This window comes from Dermacentor silvarum, chromosome 4 (genome assembly GCF_013339745.2).
Source record: "Dermacentor silvarum isolate Dsil-2018 chromosome 4, BIME_Dsil_1.4, whole genome shotgun sequence".
Taxonomy (NCBI): Eukaryota; Metazoa; Arthropoda; class Arachnida; order Ixodida; family Ixodidae; genus Dermacentor; species Dermacentor silvarum.
This window is the reverse complement of record NC_051157.2, coordinates 19,190,328-19,203,784: the sequence shown is the minus strand read 5'-3', so window position 1 is coordinate 19,203,784 and position 13,457 is coordinate 19,190,328. Positions and strand designations below refer to the sequence as shown.

The 13,457-nt window shown below is 46.6% G+C and overlaps 2 protein-coding genes across 4 annotated transcripts in view; one reads left to right on the top strand and one right to left on the bottom strand.

Annotated features, from left to right (window-relative positions):
* Window positions 1-11,345, bottom strand: part of LOC119449573 (lysosomal alpha-glucosidase-like) — a 34,072-nt gene extending 22,727 nt beyond the window's left edge. Inside the window, exons 1-11 of one of the 3 annotated variants that reach the window (XR_007466337.1) lie at window positions 11,198-11,345; window positions 9,723-9,817; window positions 8,805-9,124; window positions 7,637-7,782; window positions 6,438-6,603; window positions 5,009-5,105; window positions 4,345-4,583; window positions 2,726-2,857; window positions 2,422-2,532; window positions 1,448-1,564; window positions 513-712 (exon numbers count right to left, since the gene is read on the bottom strand). Coding sequence is in view for 2 of the 3 variants with exons in the window: in XM_037712770.2 (XP_037568698.1) it covers window positions 513-712; window positions 1,448-1,564; window positions 2,422-2,532; window positions 2,726-2,857; window positions 4,345-4,583; window positions 5,009-5,105; window positions 6,438-6,603; window positions 7,637-7,782; window positions 8,805-9,124; window positions 9,723-9,817; window positions 11,198-11,229 (1,655 nt within the window). In the remaining variant the exon portion in view is untranslated. The remainder of the gene's footprint in view (window positions 1-512; window positions 713-1,447; window positions 1,565-2,421; window positions 2,533-2,725; window positions 2,858-4,344; window positions 4,584-5,008; window positions 5,106-6,437; window positions 6,604-7,636; window positions 7,783-8,804; window positions 9,125-9,722; window positions 9,818-11,197) is intronic. The other 2 variants (XM_037712770.2, XM_049665308.1) reach the window with 2 other exon arrangements.
* The window catches only part of LOC119449569 (zinc finger CCCH domain-containing protein 11A), a 209,688-nt gene that overhangs the window by 33,409 nt on the left and 162,822 nt on the right, over window positions 1-13,457 (top strand). The gene's annotated exons all lie outside the window — the stretch shown is intronic.

The window sequence follows — 13,457 nt, the reverse complement described above, 5'->3', positions numbered from 1 at the left end:
TGCATTCCGCGCTACCTTAAGTCAGCTTGTTGGAACAGCCTTCTCAAAGAGCAAGATCGTAGAACTGTGGTCTCTCAAGTCGCAGTCAAAGAAAACCAAAATAGCACTGATTCGGCTTTTAATGTCAACCACGCTCAATATACATCTGTGACGCAAGCACTGATCGTTGCGTACATCTACTCCATGTAGTCTTTGCTCTTTATCCTTTTCTACCATTTTCCTCTCAACCAGTGTGTAGTACGGAACAGAACTCAATCCCGGTTAGCATCTCTTGCACTATGTTTATACACCTTTGATGCTCAGTGAACCTGATGGGGAAGTAGGATGCCAAATATTGTAAAGGGTGTCCTGTGATTCTTTGTGTGAGGTTCCGTTATCTGATACCAGTATGGTATGTCCACAGCAAAGGACGAGGTTCCCAGTCATTTACGGATGGCGCAGCTCATCGCCAGGTATATCAAGCGGTTCTCTCGTGTCAATACCATATCTACCCTGAGGGTTAGACAACTCACCGGTGAGTGGCCTTGGCTTCCAGCTGCGAGTAGACGCTGTGCACGTTGTAGTGAGAAGAAATGTAGTGCTGGTCGCTCATACACAACGTGTGGATGGAGAGGGGATCGTGGCCCGGAATGTAAGGTGGACGCTCCACTTTCTGGTCACGTGGGCATCCGTCCTTGTGGCCGTCGTAACGGTTTGACGGCTCATTCATGTCCTGCGAGATGTAGCGACTGTCAGACTATTGTTTTGTGCAACGACATCAGTTACTCGCAGGAAGTATTTGAAGCATTTAACAATACCATAACATTAGAATTGGGAATCGTTACAGGACTACGTGTCTCGGCTGGGGGGGGGGGGGGGGGTGAGAGAAAATTAGTCACATTGAACATGCTCCCTAGAACTCCGATACTTGCTCCTTTGTCAAAGTTTGATGATAGAAAAGTTGTTTGCGTTCCTTCTTCGATTTCTCATTATCACTTTCCCTTTTCGCCTCATTGGCTTCTGTCCGGTTTTCTGATGAAAGTGCCGAGCTTCACTCAGTGGTGGTTGTCCTGTAGCCTGATTTTCTCGCTTCAGTGCTTGCGTTTCTTCGTGCGCTAGCAGTTCTGGCTACAATATTAGTATAATCAAATAGACATCGAAAAATAATTCGCTTACACAAATTTTACGTAACCGCCAATCTTTCGCCGAAACACCTATCTGTTCGGCATGACATCCTATGGAGATTTCAGTTTGAATTTTAACTATTGTTGGCAAATATAAAAGTGCACACATATAGTCTAGATGCTTTCTGATTGCTGTTATGCGCTTTCCAGTGCAAAGTAACAAGAAGTGGAAAAAACTGCGCCGGAACCACCACGCGATCCTTCACCATCCAGCTGTTCGCATATGCACATACTCCGATGGGCAGCTACAGCACTAGTGCTCCAAAGAAATATCGAGGGCTTACTATCCAGGCTCCGTCGAAAGGCACCGCGTCATGGAATCTTCGGAACTGCCTTGTCCAGTAACGAGTCGAGTTGGGATGCGTGAAGTCAGGGAACACGGTGCTCACCTTGTTCCACACCTGCAGTGCACGCGAATCAACAAGTTCGAAAGTTTGCCTCACTGTATGACGAGATATTTTAACTTTTGGCAGAGTTCAACGTGATACTACGCGCACTGGAAGGCGCAAGTGATCGGGCGCTCTTGAGTCCAATGTAAGAGAGCCCGTGCATCATGCCATGCGCACAAACTGGCACTGTATCTTGACTTCCATTCCTGCGGATATAGCTTCTGAAGAGCCCTGTATGATTCGCTGAAATAAGATAATTGGATGAGGTGGTTCAGTTGCAACAAGTGGCGATCAGTGGTCGCAATGACATGCACCCATTCTCTGGCCACGCCAATCGCAGCGACGCGCTGTGTGGCCTCCGAAACCCGCTACTGGAAAAGCGGTCTCAGACATCATACATTTGTGACTTCTGCACCAACATCTGCGTTGTAACGTGCGATTAAAATGCGGATTGCCGCACTTCTGTGGGACATACGCCATAAGAAGCATTTTAAAATGATTTTACTTGCTATGTTTCGCATATTTGTTTGTAAACCTCGTTCTATTCCGGGTTTATATTCTGTTATGAAATGGTTCGTGGCAATAACGCAAGATCACCCGCTTACTCAGAAAATGCAGTGGAGATAGACGACAACAACTAACACGCGGTAAGACAGTGCGCTGTGTTGCACCAGAACGTTTCTTGCAATTTTTCCCGAATTAAGGTTAAAATTAAATTGATAGAGTGAATAAATGCTTCATTTGGCAAGGGCAAACTGTAGCTACAAGAGGACAGGCTGTGACTCGACAAGTTGTTTACGTTGTCGGTATGCCGGCCGCGCTGCAGCGCGCTCACTTAATATGTTCTACTATATTTTGCGCAGGCTTACCTTGGCGTACACAATTCCACCTGTCACATTTTTCACGAAAACGTCCATCTCAAGTCCTTCATCAAGCGGCGGATAGGTGCCGGGCATTTCGCTTCCGCTCACTCCCGGGTCCTGTGATTTTCGAGAGAATTAGTGGAGGCGCATTAGTGACAATAGCGGCTAACATGTACGCTTACAACATCTGCTTTATTTTCTCCTTTATTAAGACAGGCTCTGTAACCGAAAGATGTGAAGGAGAGGTTAATAAAAAAAATAACAACCTTCACGCTTTCTTAACGAACCGCGTAGCTGCGAAGGAACTTACGAATATCATGACGTAGTGACGCCCTCCCTCATGGACTTTCGCAACGAAGTCTGGAAGACCAGCGTACCTATACTTGTCGTAGGTGAAATCGTTCAGACTGTCCATGTAGTCGATGTCGTTCCACTGGACGTCCTGTACCAGAAGCGATAAACAAACACAGCTGAAAGAACTCCGCTCTCGTTGGATCTCCGTCCCTGGACTTCTGCATAAAGCTTATTGTTTTATTGCAACAAACGTTTGGTCTCTGACATGATGTGATAGTACAGGTCGAATCAGAAAGCTTTCAAGCAGATTGTCAAGGAAACGTCAGTGAAGCGGCATGATTTCAGAAGTAACCGTGTATGCATAGCATTTCAATACTAGTATTTTTTGTGATGGGCAGACTATATAGGCTAAACCATCATCTTCTTTACTTCGTTGCTCCCAAAACAGCAAAATTACATTGTAAGCCGAAACAGCCTGTAGATATGATTGAGTGATTGTATGCTATTTATCGACTGCGCGTACGTGATGCCCACAGAGAAAAACAACCGCTGAAAGGTGGTAAAACAAGTTATGTTGTGAGCTCACGACATCCGCTTTGAGCATTCTGTGTGACTCGACATGGACAAATTATGTTGTGAGCTCACGACATCCGATTTGAGCATTCTGTGCGACTCGACATGGACAAATCATGCAATATAATGGCTTTGGTAAGCGTTTTCACGACACTTCGCTGGATTTTATGGCTTACAAACGAGTTTAGGAGACGCCACAGTCTACTACGTCTTTACATATGTGTTTCTCTTTTCTGCCGACGCCGTCGTCCTGAAGGTTATACAGGGTGTTTCAGCGGACACTCTAAAAAATGTTTAAAAATTGTCTATGGCAGATAGCACAATCATAGTTCATGAGCTGGTCTACTCGAAGAGGCGGACATTACGTGCACAAAAACTGAAATGCATAATAGACTAATTAACAAAAAATCACTATTTAAGTTTTTAACTAATTAGCCCGTATTGCAATTCACGAATTCTACCCGTGGAGTTCGCAAGGCGGTCCGGACCCACTTGGAACGAATTCCCCGGATGACACCAGCTTCGAGATATTAATCCCCGAACTTTCCAGAGAAATGCATCGGCGTTCCAGTTATATTCTGTACAACACGTCGTTTTATGCATTGAAGCAGAAGAGTAACTGGAACGCCAAGAATACCTACGACGGACAATTAATATCTCTAAACTGGTGTCATCCAGAGAATTCGTTCCAAGTGAATCCACTTGCGAACTCCACGGCTACAATTTGTAAATTGCAATATGGACCATAATTAGTTAAAATTAATTAGTTATTAAATTATGGGTAATTAGTTCAAGACTTATTAGTGATTTTTTATTAGTCGATTATGTATTTCATTTTTTGTGCAAGTAATGTCCGCCTCTTCGAGTAGACCAGCTCATGAACTAGAATTGTGCTATCTGCCACAGGCAAACATTAAAAATTTTTGAAAGTGTTCGCTGAAACACCTGGTATTTCACTTTCTTTTTACCCATTGCATATAGTGCAGAGCGAAGCAATGCAGAGCGCATATGCATAGTTGAAGCCGATTGCCCGGTAGCACCGAGAAGTTTCACGGTCCTCACCAGAGGTATGTCGGCTTGGATGTTTTTCTCCATGATTTCTCGGGTCCTGTTGAGCGTGCCGTAACCGTAACGGCAAAGGTGAAAGCCGAGGGCCCAGTACGGAGGCATGGCGGGGAATCCCACCACGCGCTGGTACTGCTGCACCACATGTCCAGGACTGGTGCCCGTGAAAACGAAGAAGTCAAGCACGCCCCCGAGGGTGCGAAACGTGGCCGCCGGCGTTGGCTGCAGCAGGACCTCTGTGGGGTGTGTCCACTTAATAACATCAGACTTCGTATAGTTGTGCTTTGCGAACCATGTGAGCTAGCACTATCAACTGATATGACATAATAGGGGATGAAGAACCAAGCGGACAGCGGTAATGTTCATGATAGTTATAAGCACACACGGGATCGAGTTTCGTCCATTATGCTGTTCTAACGACAAAAGAAAGCGTGCAGATTAGATGCCGATGATGTTAGGGTCATTGCGCTTGTATATCATGCATAACTGTCTGGTAAACTTGTGCATATAATTGCTCCGCACAGCTTTTCAAACAAAATTGGTAGAAAGTAGCGTTTATGTGTGCCCCTTCCTTGTCCTTGTTTAGCGTTTCAGTTATTTACGTCGTGAAGTACGTTGACTAATGTTTAAGAATCGGAAAATAATTTGCATAATTTCTTACCGATAAAATTGCTGTTGTGAAGGTATATGCCGTGGCTGGATCCGCCACGTTCCAGAGCCACGTAGAAGGGATGTGCTCCGTAAAGGTTGAGATTGGGCTTAAAGGGATGGGGTGGGATGAAATACAAGGGTGCCGAATGGTTATCAATCCTTCCAAGAAGGACACGACACACGGCCATGAAACCTGCTCTCTATTCAACATCAGAGGTAAACATTCGGCAGAGATCTGCCTGGCTGGGAACAATTTACTGAATTAAAGACTTAGAAAACTCAAATAATTTTTTTAAATCCCCAACGTTTCGGAGCTGGGCCGGCTTCTTCCTCAGGGGTGAGATGGCGGCCCGGAAGGCGCAGCAGTGCTTATACGCGTTTGTGGTGGTTATACTGGTGTGCGGGGACATTACGCAATCCTTGAAAATAGACGGCGGGAAGAGCTCCCGACAAGTGATTGACATGTTCGTTGCGAAACACCATGCAATCAGAGGCTTGTTTCTGAAGGTTTTAGTCATGTTAAACCCGCAAAGCTCAAACACCATTCCAAACGAAGGAAAATTACAAGAACTAATTGTTCCCCTTTATTTCTGGCCGTCGAGAGTACATTCGTACAAAAAAAAAGTTATTAAATGTTATTTCAGTAAAAATTAATTATTGCAGTAATTAATTAGTGATCGGACTGCTCAACTATTCAGAGCTGAGTACTCGCTCCAGTGCATCAGAAGCGTTATTGTGAGCGTTGCGTTGAGGTGCAAAACACAGCGTATAGCAAAATTATACGTTGGGCTTTGTGGGGTTAAGAGCAAGTTGCGGGCCTAAACCTGTCCCTATTCTATCCTCTTAAGCTTCCCACTTTGCTGCAACTTGTCACGTGTGCCACTTGGCACTTGCACGAAACAGCGTCAGCTGCCGGGAGGTCACCCACGCATGTTGAACGGGTGCCTGGAGGTGATCGCCACAGGCAGGCCGGAAGAGGTGTCCAGGAGAAACTTTGCGGGAACCGAGTTGGCTTTGTGTGCGTATACTCCTAAATAGTGTGTGGTAAAATCTCCAAACCTTTATTTCATTGTCAAAGTTGCATTGGACCGAGCGATCTGGCACCGAAGCAGTTAGTCCCCCAGCGGAGTGCCTTGTCACAACTTCTAACGGTCGTCATGAAAGCTTGTGCGGACTTGACCGATATTTGCGAAAACTACAGCATCAGCTAAAAATTACGTTTAGAAATTTTTTCGGGCCTTTTATAGGTGTTCACCTTCAGCTGAGGCAGTTGCTGATGTGTGCTCGCTAACAGTTTGCGAAGATGTGCTTAAACTTTCTATTTTTAGAACGTCTCAAAACGATTAGGTATGATGGCCGCTGATAATCAGTGATGTTTAAATGGCTCGCTCTTAACACTGCGCGAAATCATCGAGAAAACAACCCACGCTTCGACTTACCGTAGGCCAGCCGTCTCGGGTGAATAGATAGTAGCGCTTCCAGTCGACGCTGCGTCGCAGGGATGTCCACTGTTCTCCAAGACCGTAAACGAGATCAGTGGGCATCAACGTCGACAGCTGGAGGAAGTAGCCCGTGAACACAAGCCGCGATAGGTTTGCACTGAATCTGCAGGAAGAGCGACGAGTATGAAGCCGAAAAGCAGTTCCTTCAATGTGAATTCACCCTCACGGCGTAATACTAATCCTTGTATATTTTAGAGGAACAGCTGGGTAAATATGCCATATTGAGAACAGTGAGAGGAAGTTGGATATCTTGAAAAGGAATCGATAGAGAATGCCTCTGTGTCTCAGCACGAAGTCTTGGGAAAAAATCGAATCACGAAGTGTGATTGTTTTGTGAGGCATTCTACACTAGTTAAAATTTCTGCGCAGTCCGGTAAAATAGTAAATGAAATACCAATATATGTATTTTGCCGTACACTTGCGTATTTCTCGAAATTGGCGCTGTTCAACGAATAATTTCAAATATATGGATTTACTTTGTGCACTGGCCGGCTTCAATTTGCATTGCAACATGCCTTAACGTTTTAATAAAGCTACTCATTGAATCGTAGTAAATTAGTCCATAGTAACCGGTGCTAACATAAGAGGTAGAAACCTGGAGGAAAACAAGGAATATCAAGATCAAGTTAAACTAATGCGCGAAGGGTGATGGAACGAAAATGTTAGGCGTAAGAGACAGGGAGAGGGTGATGTAGGTCAGAGAGCAAACAGGGATAGCCGATATTCTATCGTAGTTGACATTAAGAGAGAGTTAAAAAAAGGAGCTGGGCAGGCCATGTATTGCGTAGGAAAGATAACCGGTGGACTATGAGAATTACAGAAGGCGTGCCAAGGGAAGGGCAGTGCAGTCGAGGACGACAGAATATTAGGTCGGGTGGTGAAATCAAGAAATTTGCAGATGTAGGTCGGAATCGGCTAGCACAAGCCAGGAGTAATTGGAAATCGCTGGGGGAGGCCTTCGTCATTCAGTGCACGTAAAAATAGGCTGATGATGATGTTGAAGACCAGGGATTGTCAATAGATCCTGACGTCCTCATACGCGAATGATGCCGAAGATATCGTCTCTCAACTTCTGCAACACTGTCTTTAATGATAACTTGCATGAAACACTTGGTATGCGATTATTAGGGACTTACAAGGTTGTGTTGTGCTCGTCCAAGCGTTGAACACTGAGTACACCACATTCTGAAGCGTTGACGATGTAGTCCCGCCTCCCCTTGAACGTTTTTGTGGGTATCTCTGGCAAAGGGGGAACAAAGCGCTCCCGCGTTGCATCAACGATCTGAACAAAAAAGAGGTTTAGAGCTGTCTATTGCAATATCTTCATTTTGTCTTTCTACGTCAGTAGAATAGCTGTCAAACGCGGTGGTCTCTGCGACAGAGCGGAATTCCTATAGCTGCAGTCATTTCAAAATAAGTTTTAATTACACGCAATGGAGTCAGGAGCGGTTAATTCTATCAAAATCACGCAAATCGCGATGCATCTCGAATTTGCGTGATGTGCTTCGATTCGGCACTTCGTGAGCATAAGCATTATACACCGATCCTTCAGCTCTCTTCTTTGTCTGTCCTGTGTGCTCTCCCAACGCGAGTAAAATTTTCCGTAGAGAGAACGAGATTAAGCGCTTGATTCTTATTAAACTTATCGCAAAGATTATTATGACCTGTGTCACGGTGCTTGTCAATTTATACCTTAATACATGAAGAACCCGTTGCTGAAATTACAGCAGACTTTGCCCCATGTTTAGAAATCGTAATGAACTCTGTCTGGCCTAACTTACTTTGTGTCTATTTACTTTGAATTCCCAATCATTGCGCAGTCGCAAGTGCGTCCAATGCTGCCGCCGAGTCCTGCTCAATCAAGCGGGTGGGACACATTGCGATCGCTTAGCGAAAACAACCTATATAAATCTTCGACATAGTATAACAGGATCAGTCAGTGTGTTTTATTTCGCTGCTTGTTTTGAAGCTTGAACATCCTGGAAGGTGATTAACAGCTGCTGCTGGGCTAGCTAGGGTGACATGATGTATTAACAGCGCTTGAAACAAGAATTAATCAGTCAGGAAGACAGCAGAGACCGCTGCCTTCCGACTTGAGGAGCCAGAAGTTGAATGTCAGTGCTCTGTGTCGACTCTTCCTTATTCACTGTCGGTGTCACAAGGAGCTATTGTATTTACTCTGTGCACACATACTGTGCAAATTTTAGCCCTGCCAACTTTGTGCACGAAGTCAATGTACCGCATTTTTAACATGCACTCACAAGCAAGCAATGGGATTTGTTAAGTGTAGAAAATCAGGCTTGCCGTTATTCTGACTGTGTCCCGACCGTAGTAGACGACGCCGACGTCAACCGATTGCACGTCTTCGTCGACGCCCGAAGGAGTCTGCCGGGTCAACTTGAGGCGGATGCCCTCGTCGTGCGAGGCGATGCCTATCACTCGGTAGCCGATGTAGTCCTTGGGGAAGAAGCAGAGCGGAACGTCGGGTCCATCCCCTGCGCCGCTCCTCCAGCAGCAACCCCTGGCGTGGCACGCCTTTTCAGTGGCGTTGTGCTCCGGGTGACAGTCGAAGCGCTCGGCAATGCTCCGCAGGGCACACTGATCGTCGGTATCTGTCACGTCTGCTGAGTGTTTCAATGATTTTCTCAATATTGAAGACGAAGTGATAATCTTCTATGACAAAGACGGGTCTTGCTCAAACAATAATTTCACCCACCGGGGCGGTGGGTGCAATTATTGTTTGTGCAAGACCCGTCTTCGTCATAGAAGATTATTTATTCACAGATTATTTATTCAAAGATTACTGATTCACAGCCCTGTCCAAATCCATAGCGGTGGCGTACTGATGTCCGCCACTGCTGTGAATTCAGAGTTGTGAACGGCCCTATGTGCGGGGCAATCGGTGTTCGCGCAAGACACGTCTAGAAAGAAAGATTACAAAAGCCAAAAAGGCAAAGTGACAATTATTGCTAATTAATTGTCAATTGCAGTGGTGGACATCCTAAACTGAGATAATTGCCAATAATCTATTTAATTAACTAAATTATCTCATTAACTTTCTCAATCAGCAAGCTCGTCTCTCAAAAGAGAGAATGCTTCTGTGGGAGGATCCTCTTAGAATTCTTGACCTGTCACAGACTGGACAATTAGGGTTGCGGTTCGTTTAGTACACTGCGTCTGGAAACGCAGATAATATCCAAGGGCCGTGGAGCAAACACTTGCCATTTGGTTGATCGCCCAGAATGTCGCTGCCAGACAGGATGTTAGGGCTGCCTGCTGACGCAGTCTCACCGCTTCCGGACAAGCACAGTGATGTGCTGTGTGCACGGGAATCGTGTGTGAATAGATTGGACCAAAGAGTGCTATGAAACATTCATAACAAACTCAAAGGGGTTTTAATTTTCAATATGTAGACTTCTAACACCGGTAGGTGCAACCAAGAAAATGTTGACTTGCTTTAAAGATGTAACGAGTGCATACTGCATATGTTGGCTTTCTCACTCATGAGCATACTCACTCACACTCATTCTAGAGCTGCGAATGCGTGTACAACTGAGTGCAGGTGGGCGTTGAGTGAATGCCAGTGTGGAGGGGCGTATAAAGACCAGTGAGCGTGAGTGCCGCTGCAGCAAGCAGTTGCAGGTCCTGCATGTTTCGGACTGCAGCGCGATACAGACGAAGCACAGCGCAATACGTAGAAACACTGGTCTACCGGCCGGGCTGGTTATCTAACGGAAGTCAGTGGGAGGTGGCTGCTGAAGCTGTATAGCAGGGTGGGAAGGAGGCTGCTTAACCTTGCCTCCACTGCACGTTGCGTGCACCAGGAACTTCCAACGCCCCCTTCTATAGGGTGCCTATTTATTGCGGATGGCAGAAAACTAGGTGGGGTGATGAAGATAGGAAATTTGCAGGTGCAAGTTGGAATCAGCTGGCGCAAGGCGGGGGTAATTGGAGATCTCAGGGAGAGGCCTTCGTCCTGCAGTGGACATAAATATAGGCTGCTGCTGCTGCTGCTGATGATGATTTATGGCTGCGTTTGCACGAGCCCGACGACCGGATCTCACCCCGAGAAGCCAGTGGCGCACCGACGGGGGGGGGGGGGATTCGGGGGTTGTAACCCCCCCCCCCCCCCCCCTTTTGTTTAACCCCTTTTGTTTCCTTACGCATTTGAGTACTGCAACTAAGATGTAAGACGCGCAATCGTCTGCACACTCGCAAAAAGCGCATTTTTGGACAATTTCCCGTGAAGAAATTGAAATTAGTGCTGTTTAGATGGTATTGGCAAACTGTCAGGTCAGGTCAGCCCGACTGCGAGCGGACAAGTGTTGACTTGCTCGACCCGCCTGGCAAAATGCGTGTAAACGAGTTCGGGTCGACCTGGGCCAGACTTCTGGCCCGACCAACTTGCGTCGAGTGCATGTAACCATATGAAGACTCCAAATTGGGATGGTCAGAATTTTTTGGCAAAAGACACAGAAACGAGCACGTAGATGAAGGGAAAAGGTAAGGAGAGCGCGACACGAGCGCTATCTCACACAGCGTCCGTGTCGTGTTTCATTCATTCATTCCTTCATCCTTGCGCTGGTTTTTGTGTCCGCCAACATGTAAACGAAACTTATGCTATGCGTCACAGGGCATAAATTCTTTGTAAACATGCAGGTCATAAGTGCTACAGTGTCCAAATATAAGTTTCTTACCTCAAAACTAGAAGACACGACAGGGTGAGCATCGTAAAAAAATGCTGTTTACCAACTTTGTCAACCGCGCTGCGAGAAACCCTCCGACGCCAAGCAGGCAGCGCTCGAGTGCTTCGCCTAGTCCCTTATCTTTTTTAACCCGAGTTTATCTTCCGCTTGAAGCGCGTTCAAGTGTCACGGCATTTGAGCATAGATACCAAGCCACCCCGGGAAAGAAAGCAGATAACATATCGACTGCGCCTTCTCGTTCGCAATATTTCCCTTTTCTGCCCTCTTGCTGGCCTTGTCCGTGTTTCGCCGATATATAGCTCTTCAGGCTGAACGTAGTGTCCACCTTCTGCTTTCCTGTAGCCCTCGGTGTGGGGAGCAGCGGGAGGGGAATTTAGACCAACAGCACAATACAAATATCCGATTCTCGAGTTTGTGCTTTGGTCACAATGTGCTGCTGAAGCAGAAGCATTTTCATGTCCTAGGGCGCGATCTTGTACGCGTTCCAAAATGGAACGGAGGCGTTCCGTTCCATCGAGCCGCACACGATTGGTCAATTTCAACCGCGACGTTCAAATTGACCAATCGTGTGCGGCTCGATGGAACGGAACGCCTCCGTTCCATTTTGGAACGCGTACAAGATCGCGCCCCTAGTTTCCATTATACGTCTTCACCGTCGGGTTCTGTACCACAGTGTACGCACCATTAAGGGTCTATCTGAATGCTATGCAGTGAGTTCATAACATTGCAGGCAAATTTTCCAAGCATTCCCGCACGTCTGCAGGCGTAGACTGACAATATACAAAGTAAGAGAGGAACTTTAATGAGATGTAGGTGCTGAGATCGGCCTTAGTGGCGTGACTCTGGTCTGGTACTCTGCGCTGTGAGAAGGACAGAGATCAGGTAAGAAGATGAAAAAGGAGGGTGATATGGTGATGGTGATGATAGCTGCACAGCTGTACTGGTTCTGCGCGCCGTTAAGGGCACGGTTAAAGGCATATCCACCTAGGCAGAGAGGGGTCTAGGCTACTGCAGCGTTGCCAGGAGACCACCCATACATAGGTTGCATGGACGTCATCGCGGACGCCATATTGGGGTGCCAGCAGGTCGAGAAGGGGCGTAAGCAAGGAACATGACAGCATGACAGCAACAAAAAGCGCGTCTTGCGTTGAACGTCATAGCGATAACAATGATAAACCGGTGAAACAGCAACAAAAAGCGCGTCTTGCGTCGAACGTTAGAGCGATAACAATGACAAATCGGTGAAAAACAATCTCCGTGAAAAAGCAAAACAGTTTGCGCGTGATAATACGTTGCACTGACGTCATCGTAGTCGCCATCTTCGGGTACCAGCGCGGTGAGATATGGCTGCGCGACGTCACATGAATACTATCTATAGCATGCATGATTTGTACAGGTGTTCTCGCTCCAGGCGTATTTGAGCGAAAAAGCAGTTTCTTCAGGGCGCCATTGTGTGCCGCAACTTCGGCTTCATGCAGAGTCCGACGTCTCGACGCACAGTCGTCGTTCCTGTTTATTTCTAGAAAAGCGTGCACGCCCGCGGGGGTAAGCGTGGCCACGTATTTGTGTCCAGACTTGCGATGTTCACTTTACGCATCGCCACTGGAAGTACACCAGGCGTCGTCTTAACCACCTTCTCCTGGATCGGTGCAGCTTACAAAATACATTTTTGCAAGAGAGGGGCACCATCCGTTGACAAACTTGCCACACGACACTTGTTGCTGTTAATAACTGAGATAATCATCACCTTTATACGATACAACTACGAACCAATCATTAATATTCTAATTTAGTTTCGCTTCACTCCTCCAAATGAGGCCCGATGATGAAGAAACCGGAATAAATGCGCAGCAACAGTGATAGACTGGGATATGAAGACGGTCACGAGCGCCTCTTTGTACAGCATCTCAATCACCAAAGCAGAATCTGTGGCCATAGTTTTGGCCTTGAGAGAGCAGGAACACAGGGGAAAACAGTCGATTATCGTCACAAATGCCCAGGAAGCGTGCCGACTTTACATGAACGGCCGCCTACCCACAACAGTCATCAAACTTATGAGACATGAATTAACCCAGAATCATCGACTGGTCTGGTGCCCGGGACACGCCGGGCACGAAGGGAACGAAAGGGCAGATGCTCTAGCTCGAGAACTTATCAACCGAGCGGAGCATCACCATCCCGTCAACGAACCTCATTTAACAACTTGAAAAGACATCCTCGCTCACCAGCGGGGCACACGTAAAAAATATGG